Source organism: Pomacea canaliculata, linkage group LG14, assembly GCF_003073045.1.
Source record: "Pomacea canaliculata isolate SZHN2017 linkage group LG14, ASM307304v1, whole genome shotgun sequence".
In the NCBI taxonomy this organism is placed as follows: domain Eukaryota; kingdom Metazoa; phylum Mollusca; class Gastropoda; order Architaenioglossa; family Ampullariidae; genus Pomacea; species Pomacea canaliculata.
This window is the reverse complement of record NC_037603.1, coordinates 12,056,392-12,081,707: the sequence shown is the minus strand read 5'-3', so window position 1 is coordinate 12,081,707 and position 25,316 is coordinate 12,056,392. Positions and strand designations below refer to the sequence as shown.

The window sequence follows — 25,316 nt, the reverse complement described above, 5'->3', positions numbered from 1 at the left end:
CTTTGTAAGTGCGACTTTATAAAGGTGTGGTGTGGAAGTGACCTGCAGGTGTAACCAGTCTGAACGACTGACAGTCTTAACACCTGAGTACAACTCGCGCCAAATGGGTTTCTGTCGAGAGGGAGAATTCACGTGCTGTTAAATCCTCTCGCAAAGGTAAGCGAAGGTCATTTATTCAATCATTCCTTCTGTCTTCTTGCACTTTTTCTTTCCTTTTTTTTTTCTGTCTTTTATCCTTCCGTTCCAGCCGTTTTTCATTCTTATCTAGTTCCCTTTTATTAAACACTTCTCTTATGCTATATTGTTATTATAATAGTAACAGTAGTAGTTTGATGTTGATAGTAGTGACTTTCCCTTTTTTAGTGAGCTGAAAACTTTTATCACATTTTCATTCATTCTTTTTTCGCTCTGATTCAAAGAGATTCATATCACTACATTGTGTAATTTAATTAGAAGAAACTCGTGCCTCCATTCTTCTTAAAAAAAAAATCCATAAAATTTCAGTTAGTTAATTATTACCGTGAACTAGAACTATTGTTTCTATCCCACAAACCTGATTGTACTTTTCGTTGTTTATATTTTGATGGCTGTTGGTTTCCCTTCCACTCAAATCTAGCTAGCGATTCTCTAGGTTAGTCGGTCACTCAGGTGATTGGCGGGTTCGCCAATGTGGCCCACTTGCACGCGTATGTAAATAATGCACGCGCCGACTGTACTGTCCATTTTAGTCTAGTCCTGAGACACAGTAGGCAAACCGAGTATTTACCTGTGTGTCAATGACATCAATACGACTCTCTCCAGGTCTTTCTTCAGTCGTTTGCAAGAAGACCCACCTGAGGCTTTCTTTCCTCAGTCACCTGTCGCCAGCGATTGTATAGTTTGATCAGACAGGTACAGACAGGTTAAAAGGCTACACGAGGCAGTTTTATTGCCGACACAAACATGCTTTAGAAACACGGGACTAAAGGCTTTGGCTCCTGAAGTGAACAGCTGTTGGAGATCGAGTTGCCATCAGGTCCTTTGGTCAGATTTTTGTCGTCAGATGAATGTACGGTATGTCAATCTACTGTCTGTGTGTGAGGGAGAGAGAGGGTGTGTGAGTAAGTGTGTGAGTGTGATAAAAGATTATTTACTTATAAAAAGGAAATAAAACGGCCAGTTATAAATATTTAAAACAAGGAATGCTTATGAATGCTTACAATACCTACGTTGCCCCCATACTGTCCTGTGTATACAGGGATTATCGTCCCTCTTTGATCACACCAGGGTCCGACAGAACACACCCCAAGGTGTTTGATTAAAGATTTCATCACTGTTATGGCTCCTCATTGGCTTTGCTCAACTCTTTCATCCCCTGGCTTTGCTTTAGTCTAAATTCGCTTTACGATGGCTGGAGACTTCTCGTGACCTTTCACCTTAAGATATTAAGATATTAATAAGACCATGGATGAGTATATGTGGATTGTTGTCTGTCTGCCAAGACCAACGCTTAGCCTCTTGCAAAGTTCTTCCGCTGATAGTCTCGGCGAGCGTAAACAAAGAATGTGACTAAACCGGAAGCTTTTGTACACACCTGCCTCGTTTTAGTAGTTAACTGGAAAAAAATCGTCTGCCAGCAGTCCAGTAATACAAGTTCGTGGTAAAAGTGTTCAAACGTTTTTTTTTCACTGAGTCTGAGCTCACTCGGGGCTGTGATTAAAACTTTTAATAAACTTATCATACAGTTCATTAATGGCAGTTGATTAGCGACACACAAGTCAATGCCCACTACCCTCTGTTCTACCTGATTAGTGCCATTCCGCTGAGTTCAAAGGAATCAGCACCGACAGGTAAGGCCACGCGCTCTTGCTTTTGTTCCTTTTGGATCTTGGCGATCAGACATCAAACACAGCCAGGTGATTAATCCCAGGCTAAAACCAGAGAGAATTTGTTTTGGCTTGTCTGCTTATGCGAGAGAGGAGAATGATAAAGTTTGTTTATTTATAAAGTATTCGCTTGTGGCAGACAAGTGTTTGTGTTTGAATGAGCATTCATACATCGTGACAAGGTTACATCAGGGATTTTTCAGTTATCAAAGAGTTGCAGACAGATGCAGCCATCGAAGCATATCTGTTGACATGTCGTCTGGTAATCATCCACCTGCAACTGCAGCTTCAGACCAGCGAGTGTAACGGTGCAAACCTCAGGAATAACTAAGAAATTCCACATACAAACCGCAAATATTATTGAGAAGAGTGCATGCTAGAATGCTGACGATGAGAGATCGCCATTATTTGACCTGGCAGCAACACGTGATCAAGCAAAGGCAAGCAGGAGCAAGAACTGACCAACAGGGAGGCAACGGGAGGGGCCTAGTCTGTCAAAGAAGAGAAAGCCGAGACCACACACGGCTAACGTGTGGAAATGGAGGGAACCACGTGCCAAATGTCGAGCCCTGTCGAGAATCACGAAGCGCCCTCCCTTTCTGGCTCCCACACTCGCTGACAAGGGGGATTCCGCTTCCAACAGAAAAGGTGGATCTTGTTTGATAGTAGGTGCAGGTAAGACAACTTTCAGGGAGGGGAGGCAATCTCAATACAAGCTGAGGTAGGCTCAGGTGTTACATGTCTTCACAGTGTCTCTCTAAAAGATTTACGGTGCAAGCAGGAGATTCTGGAGCGGACATCGGGACAGGTAAACAGGTGAGCAACCTGTTGGTTTGTTAATTCCCTACCGACAGATTCTTGACAAGGTATCCAGATCCTAAGACACTTTCCGTGACTGAGAGACAGAGATCGGAGGAAATAGTGGTTTGTAGGGGAAGAGGGGAAAGAGGACCCACCAAGGCCTTCGTGTGAGAGAAGAATAGGAATTTTTGCTGGGGAAGGAGAGGGGGAAGAGAGTGGTAGGAAGGGTTAAACTGTGCGAAACAATAAAACAAACCAATATTCAAACAAAAAATAAATAATGTACTTTGTGACGACATGCTTAAGTCCTTGTCGATGTTCACTGTGTGTTGAAATGTGAGTCCTACTCACTACTTATCATAATTTCAACCGATAGCCAGAAAAGGTAGAGAAACTTTGAAGAACACACACTGAAGAAAGAAGTCATGGCGCATGAGGACAATGTCCGAGGTAGTGACAAGGGAGGGTCATTGTCGGTCAAGATTGAGTTGCTGTTGTGATCGAGGTGGTGAGTCAAGGGGGTGAGTCAAGACTCCGTGTGTGAGCCAGGACCTGTTGGAGTACAATTATCCGACAGACTTCAGTCTCTAGGCCAGGAGTGAGAGTGGCAACAGATGGCAAATCTCTACTTCTGTCATTAAAAAAATTAAATGTGTATATTCTTAGTTTTCTCCTCTTACTTATTGTCCCGTGGATAAGTGTGTGTGAGCAGGGATTGAATTATGTCCGGCCCCTCACTAGTGTTTGCAGTCTCTGACTTTGCGAACACAGTTTTGTTGACTGGGAGAGATTGTGGTCGGTCTCTTGCTGTGAATGACCTCCTAGTGTTAAATCTTCCCACAAGGGGTTGTGCCACCCGTTCATTCCTTGAACTTCACATGGAGGGTACAAACATTTCTAGGGGAGACCGCCCCACCCCCACAAGTCGTATGTGTGACCAAGTGCAATGAACGGGAAGTAGTAGAACCACCCTCTCCCTCCAAGAATGTTCAGATTAGTAGAGCTATTGTAGAGGTCTATGTAGTAGGAGGGTGAGCTGCTCGGGTGGAACAAGGGGTCATCAAGTTCTCGCGAGTCAACGCTTGAATATTGTAGTCGTCCTCTCTTCCCTTGCTCTCTCCCACTGACTTTTGTTTTTGTTTTGTAACACCAGCTATTCTAGGGTTTCACATGTCAACACGTCTACAAAGTTTTATTTTCAGCCTGTCCTTCGAATGACACGGGTACGAGGACTTTAAGGCTTCTGTGAATGTGTTTTTTTGCGGGGTTTGGATTAATTGTAACATTAGTTGTTACTGTCAAGCTCCTCGTTAGACGAAAGAGATCCCTACTCCCCAGTCTCTAATCATCTGGACCCTAGTGTTTTGTCCACACCCTGTGATATCAATGATTCTACTGGAAACGGATTTATAAAGTAAGAGGAATTAATGCTTGATGAACATCCTCTCAAATTTATTGAACTGGGAATTATTTTTAAAGTTCTTATCCTCATCATTCATCCATCCCTCCATCCCTTCATCATCATCCATTCTATTGTAGCCTTTAGTCGGATCCAGTGTCAAACATACGACTATGTAGTTCTTTATTTGCTAGTCACATAAACATGTGGCAACATCATCAAATATTGGACACTCTGGAAGTTGTAGGGAATGGCGGGAGGAATGTTCTTGACTGGCACACAGGATGAACAGATTTAACCTTGTCACAGACCCTTGTCTCCTGTCTACCTGTCTGGCTTTTATCACTTATTTTCATAAAATACACATTAAGTATGATGGACCTACTGACTGGGGGAAGTTGCTGTGTGAGTGGAAAGTAGTGGAGAGAAAGAAGGAAGGAAGGGATAAAAAGAAAGCAGTCAAGTGAATGCCGGTGCCCCACGTACCCTGGTAGTGTTGTAAAGTGATCAGCTTGTATCAGGTAATCGTGTCACACCCGGTGTTTCTGCTTTCTACCTGGAGTGTTCTTGGGCGAGGTGCCAACAAAGCGGGACACCAGACCACCCGACAGTCTCCTGCCGCCTGCTGTTGGTCGGGTAGACAAGCGGGGTGGGTCGTACTCCTACCTGTTCAGGTGTGAGGAAGCGTAGCCACGGTCACAGTCAGACAGTCAACTCACCATCGAAATAAAAACTGAAATATGATCATGGTGTTTGTGTACAGGTGAGGTGTAGCTGTGACAGGGAGAACAGTCTTGTCTACGAATATCACAAGGACTAGTCTAGAAAACCAGAATAAAGACCGTCCAGCTCTTGGTCAGGATTTGTTTATTTATATTTGTGACGAGGCCTGATGTGAACATTCTGGTTGTGTGACAAAAAAGACGAAATTCCTGTCGAGTTCCTACAGGGAATCAAATGTCTGGTGTTAATTAATGTCAAGCTCGTGTCCGGACATACCTACACTTGGCACCAGCACCCAGTGGAGGTTCGTTAAGTGAAAGTTGCAGGTGAACTGGCTTGTATAGGCTGTCACGTGACGCATCGTCTGTAAATTATACGGTGAGTGGTTGTTGTTGACTGCTTGACACCTGGCCATTGCTCGACTACTGTCTTCTGACATCGACAGGTTCTGGATGTTTATGAGAAATACCAAGTTTGAAATATCGCGAGAAATAACGATAGTTGGTTGAACAAGTTTTCTAAGTTCTCACATTTACCTGTCAGACTCATTTCTTTACTCATTTCTTAATCATCTTAATTGGCTCCCAGATTTTTTTAAAGTTAGAGTTTCACGTACGTGGTTTGAGATATAAAAAAAGGACTGGAGAGTTTGCAATAAATTCTCACCTGTATAATGGACTTGGTATAACATTCACACGAACACAACTTTATTTTTGCGGTGTTTCAGACCAGCCAGACTTTCACGTGTAGACTTTAAATTCTTGCTGGGGAACAACTACCCGATGACCAGACTACTTTGTGAGACCAAGGACAGGACATGAGTGTTAACGACAGGAGCAAACATCGTCTGGATTCTACACACCTGGCATTGACAGTTTGCACCTGACAGGTGAACAACCTGCTAACTGTCATCTTGGATTAGCTTGCTGTTTAGGAGATGAGGGGCAACTGTGTCGCCAGTCTCATGTCCTGACAACTAAATCTCAAATGTCACAACAACTCACGAGTCTCATGTCCTGACAACCACGTGGTGGGGTCAAGGGGCACTGTCCTACTCACCTGTGACGTAAACCAAAAGATGGAGACGTTTCTTCGGCGTGCCTACCTGCAGGACGGGGCTCCTTGCGACCCTCGGCAGTATCCGGTGTGGGATTACAGGTAAGAACTTTTTTTTGAATAATGTGTACACTTTAAGATGATATCAGATGAAAAACTGGGGACGCACGCGCAAAAGGTTGCCACATATAAGAAAAAAAGCGAGCATTGTTAAAATACTAAGATATTTACTTAAGTTACTGACACTGAATAGGATGGTATATAAGGTTATCTATGCGTACTCGACAGATGAGAAACTTTCAAAATTGCAAAGACAAAAAAAAAACCCCAACAACAAAAAAACAAAAACAAAAAAACAAACAAACAAAACAACAACAACAAAACAAACAAACAAAAAAAAACAACAACAAAAAAAACCCCAACTAGCTTTAAGGTTTAGACGGGTGCAATTTTTTTTTATACATGTGACGTCACAAGTGTACACGGACTTGCCTAATTAACATATGGACAAGCTCTTTCATTGCTTGTACTTTCCACAAAGTAAGCACGTCCGTATATACTTCTGACCTCTGTGCATGTCTGTGGGTGTGAACAGACATCTGTATTCAAATTTTGGGACCTAAAATATTTTATCAAGTGCAACTTTTATATCTGAACTGAACTAGACCTTTAAAGTGACTGTCGAGGGGTAAAAAACCCCAAGGGTTTATCTGGAGATTAGTTGTAATCCGCTGTGTATGCCCTCGTGAGGTGCCGAGTATCTGTGAGTAGAGAATGATGACACTTCAACGAGCTCATCTCATGCAGCCTGGACAAGTGTCTCACGATGGACTCGTTGACTCAAACTACTACTCAAGCAGCGTGAGATAACCGCGAACTTTGACCCGCTTGGGATCTGTGGCCTTTGCAAAACCTTGACATCTCCAACTTCTTTCCCCGGCAATTATGTCATCTCTCGACGAATGTCCACATATTTAACGACCTTCAGCCTCTTCAACTCAGTCAGATGACAAGTGTTTTATGGTCCAGCATGCTGATATCAGGCTGTCATGGGCAATCTGGCAATGGCATCGAATTTTGGTCTTAGAGATGGTTCTATAGACCTCACCAACCACTTCAAAGTATTCTTACAGCGTGACCCACACGTACGAACGAGTGTGCGAGTACACAAACACTGAGAGAGGTAAAACAACCGACAAATAGATTAAAAATCCCGCCAATTCTATAAAACCCTCGATAGTTGTGTCAAGTGTCATTAAAAGAGTTCAAAGGGCGTTAAAGGAGCACATGATGCCTCGCTTGTTCAGAAGAGATGGTTTATCAGGGTTTATCAAGGTGCTGGACGGTTTTCACGAACAAAACAAAGACTTGAGTAGCTGCAAGAGAGGACAAGAGGTGTGATAGTCTATTTATCAGTCACGACAATCTTTTTGTTCTTCTTTTTGTGCTTCCAATATTATTTTTGTAAATGTACCTGTAAATTCTCTGCGTTTTTTGAGATTCGTGTCAGATAAAAAGTGATACTTTAGAAATATCTAACTTCGATGACAGATCACAACAAAAATAATACAAAGTGACTCATTAATGTCTTCATCTTTTTTAAAAAAAAATGACACAAAGGCTTGTCTTAGAAAGAAAAAAACTTAAATATTTTAGAAAGTGTAAGCCAAACCATTTTATAAGTTAACAATAATTTATCATGCCTAGAATTAATATTTCAAAACATTTTATAAAGACGACCCACTATGGTGTTTGCTTCTTTTGTTTGTACAATTTTTAGAGACATTTCACCATAATAATTCATTCATCTGTTGATATATCATCTAGTAGCTTTTTTTAAAAGAAGTGGACTAATTTTTTTTAAATGCAGGAATGTCTGTGCTTCTCTGTATTTACAATGTGCACATGGTTAGGTCACCGAGGACAAACACTCTCAGCATTTGTCTGTCTGCCAGTCTCTCTGTGTTGTCACAGATGTCATGTCTTCTCAGAGAAAAGCCTTTTGACAATCTTGACAAAGCTTTTGACTGTCAGAAAATATTTCTTTAGGCGTTAAGCAGCCTTGAGGTACACCTTTACTTATGACAAGAATGTGTGTAACATCTGTAGCCTGTGGACCACTAAAGTTGCCGCTAAATGACTTTAGCTTCACTGAACTGACGCTTGTCCAGGTGTGCAACGTGCTGTATACCTGGTCAATGGCGCGTGCACTCACTGACCTTTGATTACGTCAACGTTTGACCTGGTTGGCTGCCATCGATTGAAGTTTTTTTCAAATGTAAACTGTTTTCTCTGAAGCGTTGAAGTTTGGTTTCAATGCCTATGTATGTTTAACATGAGCAAACTGCACCGTGCAGAAAAAGGGAGAGAGAGAGAGAGAAAGAAAGTGATTCTAGCCTGAGTGAAGTCTTTTCTTTCTTTCTTTTCACGAATGTAACCACATTAACTGTTAAAGTAGTCACGTTTTGATGTTTATTTATTCACAACACTTTAATGTATGTAGGTATAAGGAATAAATGAACGAAGGGCTTAATGTTGGAAGAATGAAAAAGAAAAGCGAAATTTCTTTCTGAAGTAAACTCGCTGTTTTGTCTCGGCATGTAAGGAATGTTACACAGTAGGACCACCGGGGTCTTCCATTCTTACTTTATTCTACCCCGTACCCCTGTCCCCCCGGAATCTTGTGCCTGTTATCTATTCGTCCTTAGAAGCTCAGCCATAATTTTCTTTGTCTCGCGAAAGGTGGCTGAGTGCAGGCAGGTCTGGGTTGACAGGACTGGCACAGAAAGTTCTAGGGGCTGATGCTTACATATACTTAGGTCCCATGCTTCAGCTTTCTTGCTTTGAACTTCTAAGTTCAGGGCCTGACACTACGTGATGAGTACGGGATTCGGCGGATTTACGACGCAAAGGCCATTGATGAGAAAAGCGGATGATGTTCAGAATGCGCCTGTTATCTCTAGGATGATGGGCTTTATGAGTGTCATGGGAAAAGCAATGTTCTGCGGCAAGAACTTATTTTGATATGGAGAGAGAAACTGGAAGAAAAATAGAAAAACAGAGTGAGAGAAGAAGGACTTAAACATTCTTGGAGTCTCATTGTACGATAGGTCTGTCCAGACTGAGAGGTTGTCCAGACCAGTGTCTCTCCGGAACAACTTCACTCCGTGCCCCGGTGTTGACCCAGGGGGCGGGAAGACAACTCGGGAAACCTCTCTCCATGTTTTCCAATTAAAGCCAGGAGAGACAACTCGCGGTGATCTGTTCCCATTATAAATATGCGAGAGTCTTGTCTGTCCTGATCGCTGGAACATCAAAGGGTGTTTGTTTGTCTCTTAAAAGGTTAGAATGTGTGAGAAGTTTTTCCTCATCCCTTCTAGTGTTGTGTCCGATTTTCTCGTCACACGTTCTTCCGGGTCAGAGGTTAAACGTGAAAAAAGACCAGCGAACCTGTCTTGTGATCACATTGCTTGTCGGGGCCATCATCGAACGACTTATCTGAGTTATTTCCTCTTCCTTGAAGCTTAGCCTTTTGGGAGAGATAGCTTGCTTGACAGTTATCCTCATTTCTTTGAAGTTGTCCCCCCTGGCGTCTTACCTAAAGTATTTCTTAAAGCCACGTGTTGAGGAAACTTTTCTCAGAGGATCATTCTTTGACGAGATGTTAGATGGGATGTGGATGAATTCATGACTGGTGTGAATGAAGGTGGATGGAGGGGGTAGGAAAGATTGCCCGCATGTTTGTTTGATAAGGATGATGATGAGGATGAGGATGAAGAGTCAGCACGTGGCAGTGCACAGTGATGACTAATACTCGTTTCTGGGTCACGCAAAGTAGGGCAAGTGCACGGTGGGGGCGTGGGGTCAGCAAGGAAAAGGGAGGATGTACAATACTCAGTCCATCCCCAGGTAATAAGGTTGTCGCTGATCAACACCTTGCGGCGAGGTGAGATCAGATGAACCAAACTTCTTTCTATTGAAGATTGTGGACAAGACGTGGTAGGTGAAAGGTCATCATTAGGATGCGAGGCAGCGTATCAACGATCTTTGACGAGACTGTCGTGGCATTTGGTTCCTCCCTTTCCTGTGTTGGTATGTAATCTTGATGTATATCATGTATATCCCATAAATGTACATCTTTCTCAGTCCTACTGTCGAGTCCGCGCCTGTGTGTGTCCGTGTGTTGGTATGTGTGTTGAGATGAATGTGAAGTGTGTTTGTGAGGGAGAGAGAGGGAGGGAGAGAGAGAAAGAGAGAGAAAGAGAGACGGACTAAAATTAAATAAAGGTGGGGGAGCAGGGAAGTACAATGAAAGGATGGAACTCAATTCGTTTGTTGAAGTGTAGTTATAAGACTATACTCGTCTCGAGGATGTAGGGATGCCAGTCCATCCTTTCACATCCACATGAAATGACTGACACGATTAAATATTATTGATGTATTCTTGAACACAAAAATTTTGAGGATGATAAATCTCACGAACACCCGATTCTTAGAATCTTACTAAAAACATAAATTAATGTGTTATTGACGAATAATAGAAAAGCCACTTCCTTCCATTTTCTTTCAGTCTTCAAGTGCTTCCCTTCTTGTCTTTACAATTATTTGTTTGAATGCTTGCTAGTATTCAAGTGTTTTGTTGTCGGCTCCTGTTTGGTTTGTTGACAAACAATGAAACAGCGACAAGATTTTTAAGAAAATATTTTAAGAAGGTCGATAAGTGTTGGGTCGAGACCCCGGAGTGTAGCAGCTGTTGTTGTTAAACTGAGACTTCAACAAGCGACACCATGTTTGTCAGTTGTGGATGTTGTTGTTTGACTGCACCCACCGGTGTGTGCCACCCACATACCTCGGAGGTACAGAGGTTAATACCAGCATGCTTTGTAGTCACAACAGCTTTGACAATTTTACAGGACATAGCCGGGGGTTCTCTCTTGTTGCAAAAGCGATAAAGAAAGTTTGTCGAAAGGAATTTTCTAGAGCTGAAGGTGTTTGAGAGGAGCGATGGCGATAAGACGATATCACTCCATCAGCGACAGGGAGACAACCACCATCCTTGACGACGATTATGACGAGGAAAGATTCCTCGCGGCGATGTTTAATCGGCTGTGAGATTAGATGAGAGAACTGAAGAAGAAAAAATGATTCTGGAATCTGATTACATCCATTAACTCATTCACGCGCCTGTGTAGTCTGTCTGTCTGTCTCTCTGATTCTTCTTTCACTCACTCACCTGAAGTGCGTGCATTCACCTGTCATGTCATGTCACGTGGTAGAGCCAGACTAGCCTACATCGCTGGATATTAAAGTACCTCTGACTTTTGTTGATCATGATGTTTTCTTGGGAAGCTGTCCAGAGAATATCAGACAGACTTAGCGACAGGACAGGAGGGATGCTGCTGGATCACAACGAGGCTGTGACAGGTGTCCATGGGGACGGGATGATGGACAGAAGCAGGGTGCGCGTGCGACGAGTCCTGTCACATCCCGTCCACGTGAGGTCTGGCATTTATCAGCGAAGTTATGAAATTCAGGACATCTTGGTGTTGGCCGGTGTGCACGTGCAAGCACGGGACAGGCTGATGTCAAACACCGTGTGGCGGGAAAGGATTCCAACCATGACAGGCTCGACAACCAGCCTTGTGATCAGGCCTCCACAGCCATGCTTCATCCGCACACACACTCACTGCAAACTTTTATTGTTTTAGTCAACGAGTGAAAAAAGACATTGCGAAAGAGGAAAAGACTGAGGGAAAATAAAGAACGGCAGAAGGAAGGAAGGGAGGCAGAACAGAAAGAAAGAAAGTACATGACCGCAGTGAACTTATCACCTCACTCAGATGCCAGGAGCCAGTCTAGAAGAATACAAGGGATGGTTTTTGGTGACCAGCAGTTTACTTATATACAGAGCTCGCCAGATCACCTGGGTTCCGTGCCCGTCACGTAGGCAAACGACTGAATGTTTCTGGGACCACGTTGTCTGACGCCACCACAACGTTGACACACGACAACAGGGGCCGTGAACAGCTGACCCCACCTGACCCCACCTGACCCCACCTTGCCCCATCGGCACTACCTGGCCCCACCTGGCCTCACCTGGCTGACAGTAGACGTACTACGAGAACGAGAGTCTGATGTCAGGCTATTTCATTATAGATTATATTGTTATAGTTTATATATATTTTTTGTTTGAAAATCTGAAAATTTTCTTGTTCTCATTTCTTCATTGCTGAGCAAACACTTTAAATTCTATCCCATTTTCTAAAACTACAATACAGTATGGCTTCATGTTCATTTACTACCTGGTAAAACTGGTTTTTCCATTTAAAAAATTGTCATGGATTTCTTCACATCACATGTGAAAGACAGTAACATTTTAAATCTTATAATAATTAATGGAATTTTGACAAAATTGTCAAAAGATTTCTTTCTCACAAATATGAATAGGTTTTAACATGTCATCATTTTTGTACAGCTTTACACTAGTTGATATTTTTAATCACGAGTAAGTCTGTTTAGTAAGTAAATACAAAAATAATTTAAGTAACCTCAGTAAAAAAAATAATTTATTTTCTTAAATTTTTGTCAGTGAGTTAGAGCAATCTGAATCATTAGTCTCAGTGTATCGATTTGATATTGTTTCCTTATTAGAGATGATTGACACTTGAACTTCCAGACAGGACTGGTCAGTGAGGACAACTGGTGGACTAAGTGTGTAATAAACATTTGCCTATAATCAGCAGACAGAAGATGTAAAGAGACAATAGTAAACATTGTGATGATGCTTTCTGCTGATTGAGTCAACAGTTAATGTTGGACTTTTTTGGGGGTTAGGGGGCACAGGGATGAAGGTTTATGTGTCTGAATATGAGTCTGTGTACCGTGAGAAAGAAAAGACAGCTGCAGTGGATCATGCTCTTTCAGATTACTTCCCTTTTTAATCTTTCATCCTTTTATCTTCCATTCTCTCTTCTTCCTTTGTTCGTTTTCCTCAGGAAGATCCCGCTATACGTTAAGGCTAGGCACCTGCCAAAAAAAAAACTTTTACGTTTCACGCGATAGCGCGGATTTTGTTGTATCAGCTATTTAGCCCTTGACTGAAGGTTCAAAAAATAGTTTTACTGCACTTGTCACACCCTCGGTTGCCATGGAAACAAACCAAAATGGCGTCCAAACAAACATTTTAAAAAATACAAAACTTCGTCAATTTTGTGAGTAGACTCGAACTTTTTATTGAAATAGTTACTTAAAAGACAGATCTACATTTCTATGAAAAGAGATTTTGCAAAATCGGCTTAGGTTTTTTTTTATGAATTTTTGTTGTAAAACACTGTGTTAAATTTTAAGAAATTTTGATTAAAAACAGTATAACTACCAAACTACTAAATATTTCTTTAAAAATCGTTCATAGAAATGTTTATATATGTATGAAGAATTACTCAACCAAATTGCACGACTATATCTCTTGTCGATAAAAAGTTTTGTCCTTTTGAAGTAAACAGTCTGTACCCAAAACAAGAAACTGAGAAAACGAGGAAAGAAAAACTGAAAGTTTAGTAACTACTAAACTACTCAATATTTTTTTAAAGCGCCCTCATTTAAATGTTGACATGTATATAAAGAAACTCTCAACCGAATTTCATGACTATATCACATGTCAATATTAATTTACAAGCTTTTGAACTAACCAAGCTTACCAAAACAAGAAACTGAAAAGGCAAGGGAAAACAAACCAAAAGCTTAGTAACTACTAAACCACTAATTAGTTTTTTTAAAAGCTCTCATGGATATGTTTAGATATGTATAAAGAAACCTTCAACCAAATTTTAAGCCTGTAGCACATGTTAATATAAAGTTATAGGGTTTATAAGTAAACAAACTGTAACATAAACAAGGAACGGAAAAAGCGAGAACAGAAAGTTCAAGCTTAGTAACTTTGTTTTATCTAAGCCTTTCATGTAATTTACCTGTTGAATAAAAACTATAACCATCTTTCAATGTGTTACTACACATAACTTTAACATTACTAATAAAATTAATTATTTTGTTCACTTTTAGTAAAGTCAACATGGTTGTGTTGTGTACCCAAATGCTGACCAGGCTTCAGAGAAGTACACAGTAATAAAAACATTGGTGTTTGCAAACATTGAGCAACACAGTTATAGGTTTAGTTAGTTATATAGAAGTTCAGTGTCCACTAGCTTCATGGTTTTATGCCATTTATAGTCCTTTGCTATCTAACATTTAGTGATGCTGTCTCACATATTGCTTTCAATTTCTGTAAGCATCTACTGAAGTAGCAGCATTAGTAGGAAACACTCTCATCTTTCTTTGCCTTCAGTTGCAGAGTGATGAGATGAACATCAAAATATAATTCTTTCATTAAAGAAATTATTTCAAAAGCTTGTAGCAGAGTATAACCTATTCTTGCGGCCCTATATGCTCCACTGGGGGGCGAATAGGAATAAGAAGAAGAACCTGTTCATGAAATCTAGAGATACATCATTTAGTGTACCAGAATTTGAGCAGCTGCTCATGTTCTGTTCCTCTGTATGCTAGGATTATTTTATGAATTACATCTGTAGTCACATGGATTAAAGATGTTTGATTTTTGTGGCTAGGTGGTTCTTTTTTTCTGTCAAAAATTTATGGGAAAAGCACCAGCTGTCTGGCCTTTTAGGGGGCTGACAATGATGTGCTCTCTAGACACTGAATGGCTTCAAACTTGACTAGATAGCAGTTTTCATTCTATTTTTTAGGAATGTTATTCATAATTGTCTTCACACATTCTGTTTGTGACATTTGGTCGGAGAAAGACAATCCAACCCCCACCCAACCTTTGTTATCTGTGCAAATGATGTAAGCTCTGTTTCCTTACATTCCTGACAAAGTACATAAATAACTAGCATTTAAAGTTGACTCAAATGTGTAAATGTTCACATCTAGTCCTGATTACTACCGAGATTTGCAGCAGAAATTAAAACTTCGCTTTATTTTCAGCTCGCTTACCACATGACTGATGGTGTTTTCGACAGCCGAATTCGGTTCACTAAGTTACTTTTTTTTAGCTGCTACGACGGTCTAAGAATGTCCACGTGGTTTTTATTCTTTCGCACGTGGTATTGTGAGAAGAAATGAGCGTCTGACAGGCACAATGAACATTTAATATTAACGTTAATGTCCCAGAAAGAAAATACTCCAGCATTAGCTTTGAGTTACTCTCGACCTTGTTTACATCCGGAGGCCATGACAGTTGCCTTGTGGGATACCCGAACACTGCCGAAGAGTGTTCGTGTGACCTATGACCACGTCGAGGTCGGCGTTAGTGAATTCTGATTGGCTTATATGCTAAGTATGTTACGCATGCATCCATATAAGGAAATTTCCGACCCTTTGTGTCGTCTAGAAAGAGCTCGTATCATAGCGTGGGGCCTTCTATGGGCCTTGAACCAGCCTTTGTTTGAAAGTTCATTCAGTGACCTTTCGACCGATATACGATGTGACGATGTTTCGCACGTGGTCGAGTGTGTTGCTATGTCCCAAACATTCTCTATTCTCGCTAATTCTGCGCTCGGGAAAAGTAAATAGGATAGAAGTAGTTATTTTTATTGACAAAATAGACATATTTCTAGATTGTTTTATGAAAATCCACTCGGTGAGTGAATAGAACAGACTTTGAACTTTCACAATATGCCATAATCTCAAAATGGCTAAATCTTAAAATTTTCGACAATTTTTACCCAGGTGCTTGGCCTTAACACAAGGAGGACAAAGAAACCATGTTTTAATACACACACACACACACAAACACACACAAACACATAAGTTCACACACACGTTCACACACACACACTATGCTAGCGCGCGCTGTATCCCCACATCAAGAGTTATCCGCCCACAAACATCGCCGCCTTATTCTCTGACCTTTGAAAACAATTTTTTCTCACATCTGTGCCAGCATTGCCCGTGTGGACAGCACTTCAAACGGGATACACAGTGTTGTCGGAAGTGTCAACCTTTGTCACAACCATTTTTAAAATGAAAAAACTTTTGGTGCTGACATCGAAATCTGAAAGCAAATTTCTCAGGGCCGCCATGGGACGAGTCGGCGTGTAGCTGGGTGAAGGTCGAGTTGTGCGTGCGTGTGTGTGTGTCTGTGAGAGAGAGAGAGAGGGGGGGGGGTGTGAATGAGAGAGTGAAAGAAATCATACGCCTAAACATGATGAACAGAAAGTTTAGAAAGCTTATATACAGGAGTATCCCAGTCGAAGCTAGGTTTGCATCTTTATACTCTCACTCAACATTTTATATATAAAAGACAGAAAATGTCACGTGAAACAACAGCTAAAAGTTCATCTGAAGGGTCATATGTTAACTGTTAACACACAGGTACAAGCCTACATTTAAACTACAAGTAAACCATAAATTACATCATTAAACCAAACGTACAGCAAATTTTAACACTACATATATAGATACAATTATACATACAAAATGAACAATTTTAAACATAACATAAAACCCGATATTGACGGTTATGTATAGCTAACTAACTGGTAGAGCTACCTGTCATTTTTATGATATTTGTCACACATCAGTGATCGCAGTCTTATCTTTTATTTTTTCAGGTCAAGACGAAGCAGTTTTTCAACTTCATGCACCTCCACTGATAGTAAGTTTGTTAGTGTATCATGTATGTAAATATTGTGTATGTGAGTGTGTGAAAAGTTTTATTGTTTCTTGTCATTCATTTCCCTGATAATCTTTCTTGTTTGTCAGTAGTTTCTCTTGTCTTATTTTCTAATATTTAGTTTCTTGTTCACTACCTCCACCCCACAACTCAGGTATCATCATATCACAGATGTTCTCTCTGTTCATACCTCATGTTCACACATTTTGAACTTGCTTCATTACTCTACTCTCTGTCAAACTGATTGTCACACCCACAAGCTATTCAAGGAAAGTTTATTTTTATCAAGTGGCGAGAATAAAGAACCTTCCTTGTGCTGATCTCGGGTATAAAAACATCCAAACATCACAAGTCAACCAATTCCCCATTTCCTGTCAATGGGAGGTCAGATGGGGTCACGTTCTACTAATTTGTTTCCTGGCGCTGAGGTTTGTTATCAAACAGCTGTTGTTGGTCACCTGCACTCGGACACACACACAAACACACACAAACACCGCCAGTCCAGGTACACAGGCCAGAAACAGACTTTCTATACACAGGCAGTTGAATTTCCCCGGTATCTGAACTGTTTTAGACCAAGACGGAAGTACAAGATTTTATTTATTTTTTGAGTCATTTTGAAATAGTTATCATTTCAGAATTAACTTCTTTTCCTCACTGATTACAGACCAGTTGGCCTTTGACCTTTTAACGATTGCTTTCTTAGGGAAATGATCATTTATATAGTTTGTCAGCCTTAAATAATGGGACAAAATATATGAGGAGAGAATGAAAGGAAGTAAAGGAATATTGTTTGTGTTCCATTACTGAAAGTGTCTAAAGTTAATTTTATTTTTAAACTTACCCCTAGTAAAGCTATCAAATCCTTGGAGTAGGAACCAAAGACTGAGGAGGCAAGAATGTAAACATTAAAAGATATTAAAAGAAAAACAACCCACAACAAACCATGGCGATGGATGGAGGAAAGACTGTCGAGGGACTTAGTTTATTTTTAAGTCTGAACACAACCTCCGAGCCAAAATATCGCAGGACCCTGACCATGTTGTCAGGTTTGCAGTAAACTTGGACTTGACCCCTCCCACTCGGGGATCTAGTCTGTATGGTTTGGACCCCTGCAGATACAAGTGGAGGCTCAAGGGTTTGTGTGTCTCTTGTCTCCAACAAAGCCAGTGCCAGAGAGATCAAGTTCAAAGGGCTTCTTGTCGACCTTCGCAGCAGTTTCGATACAACGACCTCGCGCCATGTTCCTGGTTTTATTTCTGGGCATGGTCAGTTTGTGTTGAGATCCCTCCCTTGGCCAGCTTCTTGCTTCAAGGGGAGGGTTTGGCAGGACATATTGTCCTAGTCTTTGTTTCTTTTAGGACTAGTTGGTAACCACTCTGGCAGAGGATTTTTCTATTTTTATTTTTAAATATCTCTACAGTCAATATTATTACCAGTGCTGTCTGTCGTCTGCCATTTTGGACATAAATATTATCTTTCTCTCCATTTCTTTCTCTACTTCATCGACCACCTCTCAACATACCAAGATTTCATCTACATATAAAGATCGCAGACAAGTACAATCGCACGCATACATATCACTTCAACTTCATCCTCACATTCAAAAATAACTACATCATCATCATCATCAGCATCATCGTCGTCATCGTCATTCATCATTGCTACAATCTGAGTTCAAGGTTCTTTTTCTCATATTATTTGGTTTCATGTTTTTGATTCCCTGCCTGCCACATGCCGATGGAATTCAATGTCCTCCAAACATCAGCCCCCAGCTTACGGGCTCCAGCACACGCGGGGATGTTGTCTTTTATCATTTGACACAACATCTTCCCTCGCTTTTTCTTTTGAAATATCAACTCGCATGTGCAAAAAAACCCGAAGGTCGCATCTCCCAGCATCTGACACCAACGGTCAAAAATGTGATGACGTAGAACAGGTTCGTCCAATCAATGAAGCCCCCGACTGTTTTTGTTGACGGTTTTGAGAAAATCGCAGGGTTGTTGTTTGTGAGACTACTCTCGCGCTGTTCTCGTGCTGCTCTGTTGTTTGTTTTGTTTTGTTTTTTGTGGCGTCAGCAGGGACCTTCAAATACTCCATCTGCACATCTCAGGTTTTCAAATGTTCACAAACAAAGGAATTGTAGAGGTTGAACTTTCATTCCTCTCACCTGAGGACTGGGCGAGAGAATCCTGAGTTACCTGTTCTGTATTATTCCAGGTGAAAATGAAACAAACAGAAAGTAAATCATTGAATCCTGATTATTTGAAATACAAATTAAATAATAACAGCAATTTTTCCAAACTTAAAAGCAAACATTTCCCATCATGGAACAAAAGGACTGGGATCGTCTGATAACTGTCTTTGTTAATGGAGGACAGTGTGCCCAGCCCTGTCGATGGTCCTCAGACAGTTTTGGCGGACACTAGCTAATGATCCTGTCACAGACTTGCCTTTAAGACTGCGGTAATCCTTTGCTTGACTTCTCGCCTGGCCTGTAAGCCCACCTGGCAGTTTGCTCCCGACAGCCCCGATGCTCGTTCAAATTTATCCCCGAAACACAACCTTTACCTGGCCACAGTCCACAGGTCAACCACAGTAGCAAGTGTTGCTGTTGGTAGTGAGCAACACTCAGCATATAAACAATCTTATCTGGACAAACTAATTATTGACACTTTGTCTTGTTTAAATATTATATATATATTGTTATTCTAGCATCAATCCGAATTAGGCGAGCAAATATTCTACAGTAATACCACAGGTGATTTATGCAAACTAACTTTATCATGTTGTTGTAGAATGGCTATTGAATTAATTGACTTATTTTTTTTGTTCTCTTTGATGTTGCTGAAAGAAGCGAGGGGTGGGGTAGGGACACTACTGCGGGTAGTTTTAATTAATCTCACAGATTATCTCTACTTTCCCATCAGCATTAAAGGCGATTCCAAACCGTAGAGAGAAGTTATTGAATCTGATGAGAAACTGATTCTTTTAACACATTAAGGAAATTATTTTTCAGAAGTGCTCATATCTTCAGTACTCTATACCCAGCAATAATTATTTTATTTTAATAATTATTTTAAGATGCCAAGTAAGCTGCTCAGTGCATGTGCTCTGACTCTGATCTCACACACAAACACACACACACAAACACACACAAACACACACAAACACACACAAACACACACACACCCACCTATCCTTGATAAACACCTGATTATACCTGATCAGCCTGTATTTATACTGATAAATCTTTGTTTAAATATAGAAACCTTTCGCTAAACATGTTTACACCCGATGAGTGTGCGTTTACATCTGATAAACATGTTTGTTTGATGAGAGTGAGTTTACCAACAGCAAACATGTTTTCTAATAAATAAATAATAACTAACCCTAACTCAGGACCTTCATGTTATTTAACGGTGTCATGGTGTTCAGGAATGAAGAATCGGTTAGTCGAATGACAGTATTAAATGAATAAATAAATATTACTTCAAAATAACCTCAGAATTTAAGACAACTCCATCAACATGTGAAGACAGTAATGATGGCGAGGGTGCGTGGAGCCAAGTAGTCGCACGCCTGACTTTCAGATCGGAGTCTGGCTGGCAACATCGCGTGTTGTAGTCCTGCCAGCCGACCAGCCAGCAGGCCCCGGGTTCGCCCCCCCAAGTCTGTGTTGAACGAGTGTGGCTCCCCGCTAAACGTCACCGCCCGCCGCCCTGTGTGATGTCACCGCACCACCGCCATGGCTTCCAGTAAATATTGTCTTGTTGAGAAAGGCGTGTGGTTGACTTGCCCGGGCCACGATTGCATCCCCCTCCCTGTCCCTCTCTCTCCCTCCCCTTCTCTCTTTCTTCCCTTCCTTCACACGTTCTAACGGCCTGATTGTGAAGGTTCGAGTCTGTGGGATACATGTTCACCTGGTCGTCTACAAGCGATGTAAGCGCGTCACGGTGGAATGGAGCTTTCGAGGGTGAGTGGTGCAGCGGGAAACAAGTCGAGTGAAGCGAGTCAGGAGAAGAAAGGATAGCAAGGTGGTGATGATGGAGTGTGAGCAGGTGCGGGGGTTCATCCCCTGGTCCTACCGATGCTGCGACCCCGGGTGCAGACACGTCTGTAAGTACGGTAGTCGACTTCATTGTCTTCTGCTCTTGTCCTCCACATCCTCCCCATCCTCCTCGACGACGATACTACGATCATCGTCATCGGTCGTTTCTTCATCTCCTTATTATTCTCTTCGTCAAATACCTAAATTAGTACATCGGCTAAACTACTGAATTGTTGTTCTCGTCTTCGATGTAGCTGCTGCCATTGCATTGATATTTGCCTCCACTGCTGTTGAGCCTTATTGTTGTTTGTTGTTTAGCCTTATTGTTATTTACTTTTTAGCCTTATTGTCCTGTGCAGCTAAGGTTGTCTCGACATTGCACAAAGTTCTCTCGTGAACTGTTTCAAAAAGTTTCCTTTCACTATCGAACAATGGAAACCCAGCAATGTCGGCCCCCTCAAGCACAGAACAAAAAGTATTTCTTTTATTGCTAGTAAAAATGGGAAAAGTTGGTGGAGAAACAGGTTTCGCTGATAAGAAGACTGGAATAGGAGACGAGATTACACTTCAGCCATTGATTACCTCAGCTTCCTTTGGCTGGGAACACGATTCCGTGATGAAGGTTGATACTGAGGCTAGTGTGTGTGTGAGTGAGAGAGAGAGAGAATGAAGAAAAATAAGTATCAAGAGGTAATGGGTCAAAATGACTGACAATTAGCAGAAAAAGAGTTTAAAAAATAAACTAACCTGAGTGATGAACAGTACTTAGCTCTTAGGGGCGGGTAGGCAGGTTGTAAACTGCCATACAATCCACCTGTAAAGTCTTCACACACACACACACACCAACACACAGACCAACACACACACAAAGCCACAGCCAGACGAGTAAATTGCAGGGCGCGCCGGGAAATATCCTGTTGTGTTTACAGACACACCGAGTGCTGACGGTCACCGAGATGTATTTGTCCATCGCAATGAATATCAGGTCTTCTCGAAGTCGGTTTCTTTCCTTCTTCTCTCTATCTCTATCCGACAGAGTTGAAGAGTCAGCTCCAATGTCGAAGTATCAGGGGGCTAGCGATTCTGTTAGGACAAGGATGGTTCCTCCTTTTGTCTTCCTTCTCTTCCATTTTTGATCTCCTTTTATTTGTTTATAAGAATTCTGATGTCATATGTAGGGAGAAATAAACACATTATGTGTCAGTATTCATGACAGGAAAGTAAGTCAGTGCCTTTGTCTTGAAGTCATTTATTCAGGGTACATCCCTGTTTGCAGTCCTGCCATCTGACCATCCTCTGCCCTCACCTTACCGAGTGTAAATCACACTCTATGGCAATATCAGTGATGTCCACCATCCCGTAGTCTTGAATAAAGATAATAAAGGAAGAATTATGTTTGACGAATGCTTTTAAAATGTTTGACAGACATCTTGTGTGTTCGGTTCTATTTCAGACAGTTCTCTGTCCACCTCGCCCTCGAGGATGGACGTAGAGATGACCGAGGGGGATTCGATCCTGTCCAGTTCTGATGTCGACTCTCTGGTTCTCCGCGATCCTTCCCGGTTGATGCTGGAGCTGATGGTCGACCTCCACGAGATTCATCCTCTGCTGGAACTCTACGAACCCCTCATCTTCTGGGTGGACCCAGACTTGCACCTCTTTCGTGTGAGTGAGCATGATGGGAATGGACCAGTAAGTTCCAGATTGACCTTTCCAAAGTCTATTCTGCGAAACGGACAAAGCAGGGAGGGACAGTCCGAACTGTTGAGTGTGTATCGAACTCGACAATCAACGAACTGCAGGAGAAACAGTTTGTCGAACCTTGACCCTAGAACGGGTTGTCTAGGGTGTCGAGATGGACACCGAGTGGACTCGATCCGCTCCAATGGACAGCTGACCAATCCCGATGCCAGAGAGTTGCCGGCGGTGTCTGTGGTGGTGTTCCTTCACGAAGAGGAAATAAAACCGGGTGGTCGGGTGGATAGTGCCAGGAAACATCTGTCTCAATCTGCTTGGAAGTTCCATCACTGCGAGCAGACATCGAGAAAAAGTTTAAATCTGAACTCACAAGCGTTTGACTATTACTTCATCTCAGAGGACCTCCCTTTCCTGGCCGTTCGCCAGGTGCATTATGGGAAAGAACACGTGCGTGTGTTGGTGAACACGAACTTCGACACCTGGGCGGACATGGTTAATTTTTATCAACTTTTGCTCGGCTTCAGACCCGACCTTGTCCGAGAGGACTTCTGCTTGTTCACTGTTCACTCGCAGATCAACTTCGATCTTCAGTTCGCCCTCAAGCGCCTTGACCCCGGAAGCACTTTCACCCGAGTGATCCCCATGCAGTCGTCGAGACTTCAGTTCAAGGTTGCCGACCTGGGTCATCTCGTCCCGCTGTTGCCCAACGTTTGTCGTCCTGTCTCGGACACACGCTGGCTGACCACCGACCACGACGGAAACGAGGTCATTCTTGACGTCACGGATCACGGCCTCGCGAGCAGCACGTCATCACTCAGCGACCGAGCGTCGTCGGAATCGTGCACCAGCACGTGCAGCTCTGACGTCAGCTTCGACAGCCACGACTCCGGGGTGAGTCGAGGAGGGTCCTGCAGCTCCGGCAGTCGACAACAGGCGCCAACCGTCAAGCGACGACGATGGGAGGGGGACACCTCGGACCGAGGGAGAAGGAGGGTGACGTTTTGTTTTGACGACACCACCCCTCCTGTCAGCACCACCTTCTCACCTGCGACATCACCTGCCACGGAACACTACCTCCCTCTAGCGGCCAAGCCAGATACCTCACCGGAAGTGCGGTTCACCTTAAAGTTCGACACGTGCCCGACAGCGCCTGGCGATAGAAACAGCAAACGCACAGAACAAATTGGTTTCTACGTCTAGAACCTTCTCGAGTGATAATTAGGCTAATCTTATTTCAGGATCTTTTTCTCCTTCTCCATATAAAAATTCAATAATCCAGGGAATCCATGTTGACAAGGATGCAGGTCAATTTTTTTTAAAGTTTTGGGTGGAGGGACTCTTTGTGGGGGTCAGTGGCTAGACATTCAATAGCGAACAGGAGCTAATGAGTAGGGTTCATAGCAAAGTCACTTAAATTTTTTATTCTCGATAAATAAGCAAGTCTGTTATATGCTAATGTCTTGCTATCTTTTTCTTGTTTATTTATCTTATCTTATTTTTTAATTTTTTGTTAGTAATCAATAAATGTAGGTCTCATTACCAGACTGGTTGAAGCAATTAGGATGTGCAGCATCGTTTAGTCTCAAAATCACCTTTTGTTCATGTGCACCCTGGGAAATGTGCAGACAGGAAATGATGCTGTGGTTGATTAGATTGTACATACTTGTTATTTATGAAAACATCATCTTTCATTTGTTTCTGAAAGTGATTTTGTTTAGAAGAAGTTAAACAGTTAAAGATCTACCTAGTCTCTGTTTGGTGCAACCTGGACATATGACAAACCTGGAAACACTGAAAAACTGGACATCTTGAAAACCATGAACACTAACAAACCTTGCCACCTTGACAAGCAGGAACACCATGACAAACCAGTTTTCTTGTGTTTGCCTAGAGTACCTACCTGCAGCAGAATTTCTGCAGGTAACACTGGGGGTAGGTTGTCCACCAACAGTCATTGTAGAGTACATCTCTCAAGCTGTTCCACAGACGCTCCCTTTCAGCACCATTTAGCATTTCTTGTACTTCTCCAGGAAGTTTCCAACGGTTGTACCAAATCTTTGACACCTGTAAGGCTAGTTTGTGAGAATTTCTCTCTGGTATCTGTGGTATCAAATTCTGACCAGACCTGAGACACTAATATTTGTGTTACAGGAAAAAATAATTTTATTGGTGTTTGTGAGTCCACTCGAGGGACATTTTAGAGTATGATGTATTTGTATGTCTGTAAGGGTGTATGAAATTGAATGTAAGCATGCATGTGTGTGTATATATATGTAAGAGTGTATGTTCATATGTACTTGTATTTATGCACACATGCAGGTATTTTTAGAGATAATCAAGCATGTATGGATGTAAACATGTCTTTGGTTGTATGTATGCATTCAATTGTATGTAATCATGCATCTGTGTATGTAAGTAAGGATGTATGTATGATTGTGTGATTTCACAAGAAGAAATTTACTCCTTAACCAGTCAGATGTCTTTTATAGCTGATCTGCTGTTTTCTTTGAATTTTTTTTTTCAATTTTGACATTTTTCTCATTCATATAAGTGTAAAAAAATATGAGACAAAGTTTGTGCTTGTACTTGTGTGTAAAAGTACAGCTTTTTCTACATTTTGTATGTGCTCTGCAATTTGAAAAAGATTTTATTGTTCCTATTGGTAAAATTACTTGGCAAGATATGGATTATTAACATTAACCTCAAAAAACTAAACAGAGATTTATCAATAAAACTTTGATTCAATAATAAAGTAAGTTTTTTTTTTGCTGAACTAACTCACATTTAAGCTGTAATTCTTTTCACCAGTTACTTTTTTTAAAAGATAGAAGTCGCTGTTACTCTAGGTAACTCGTCTTTCTGTTTCTGTTGTATGCTTCTCTCCCTTGAATCAGGCTCATGGGAAAGCTCACTGACACCTTTGCAGGACAGTGCAACTCATTCACTGACCATGTTTATCCATTTATGTAATCCATCTAGCACACTTTCTTTCAATGAAAAACATCTAATTATTTTGTGCGTTTAGTGATTTTT

The 25,316-nt window shown here is 41.6% G+C and overlaps 1 protein-coding gene across 5 annotated transcripts; it reads left to right on the top strand.

The window, feature by feature from the left end:
* Nucleotides 1-57: 57 nt before the first annotated feature.
* LOC112555671 (protein FAM124A-like) lies at nucleotides 58-25,229 on the top strand. 5 transcript variants are annotated; one of them, XM_025224140.1, is made up of 4 exons: nucleotides 58-156; nucleotides 5,516-5,946; nucleotides 16,473-16,516; nucleotides 22,039-25,229. In XM_025224140.1, exons 2-4 carry the CDS (start codon nucleotides 5,867-5,869, stop codon nucleotides 23,481-23,483), a joined length of 1,569 nt encoding a protein of 522 aa, XP_025079925.1. In that variant the 5' UTR covers nucleotides 58-156; nucleotides 5,516-5,866; the 3' UTR covers nucleotides 23,484-25,229. The 5 variants fall into 5 exon arrangements, with proteins under 5 accessions (XP_025079925.1, XP_025079926.1, XP_025079924.1 ...); XM_025224141.1 differs by lacking the exon at nucleotides 58-156 and adding an exon at nucleotides 909-1,053; XM_025224139.1 differs by lacking the exon at nucleotides 58-156 and adding an exon at nucleotides 4,526-5,166.
* Nucleotides 25,230-25,316: the final 87 nt, after the last annotated feature.

Bases quoted from the DNA above. Each gene is read 5' to 3' on its own strand.
- LOC112555671 (XM_025224140.1), top strand. From the start codon at position 5,867: ATGGAGACGTTTCTTCGGCGTGCCTACCTGCAGGACGGGGCTCCTTGC. The intron at 5,947-16,472 runs GTAAGAACTTTT...TTATTTTTTCAG, and splicing joins TATCCGGTGTGGGATTACAG to GTCAAGACGAAGCAGTTTTT. The intron at 16,517-22,038 runs GTAAGTTTGTTA...GTTCTATTTCAG, and splicing joins TTCATGCACCTCCACTGATA to ACAGTTCTCTGTCCACCTCG.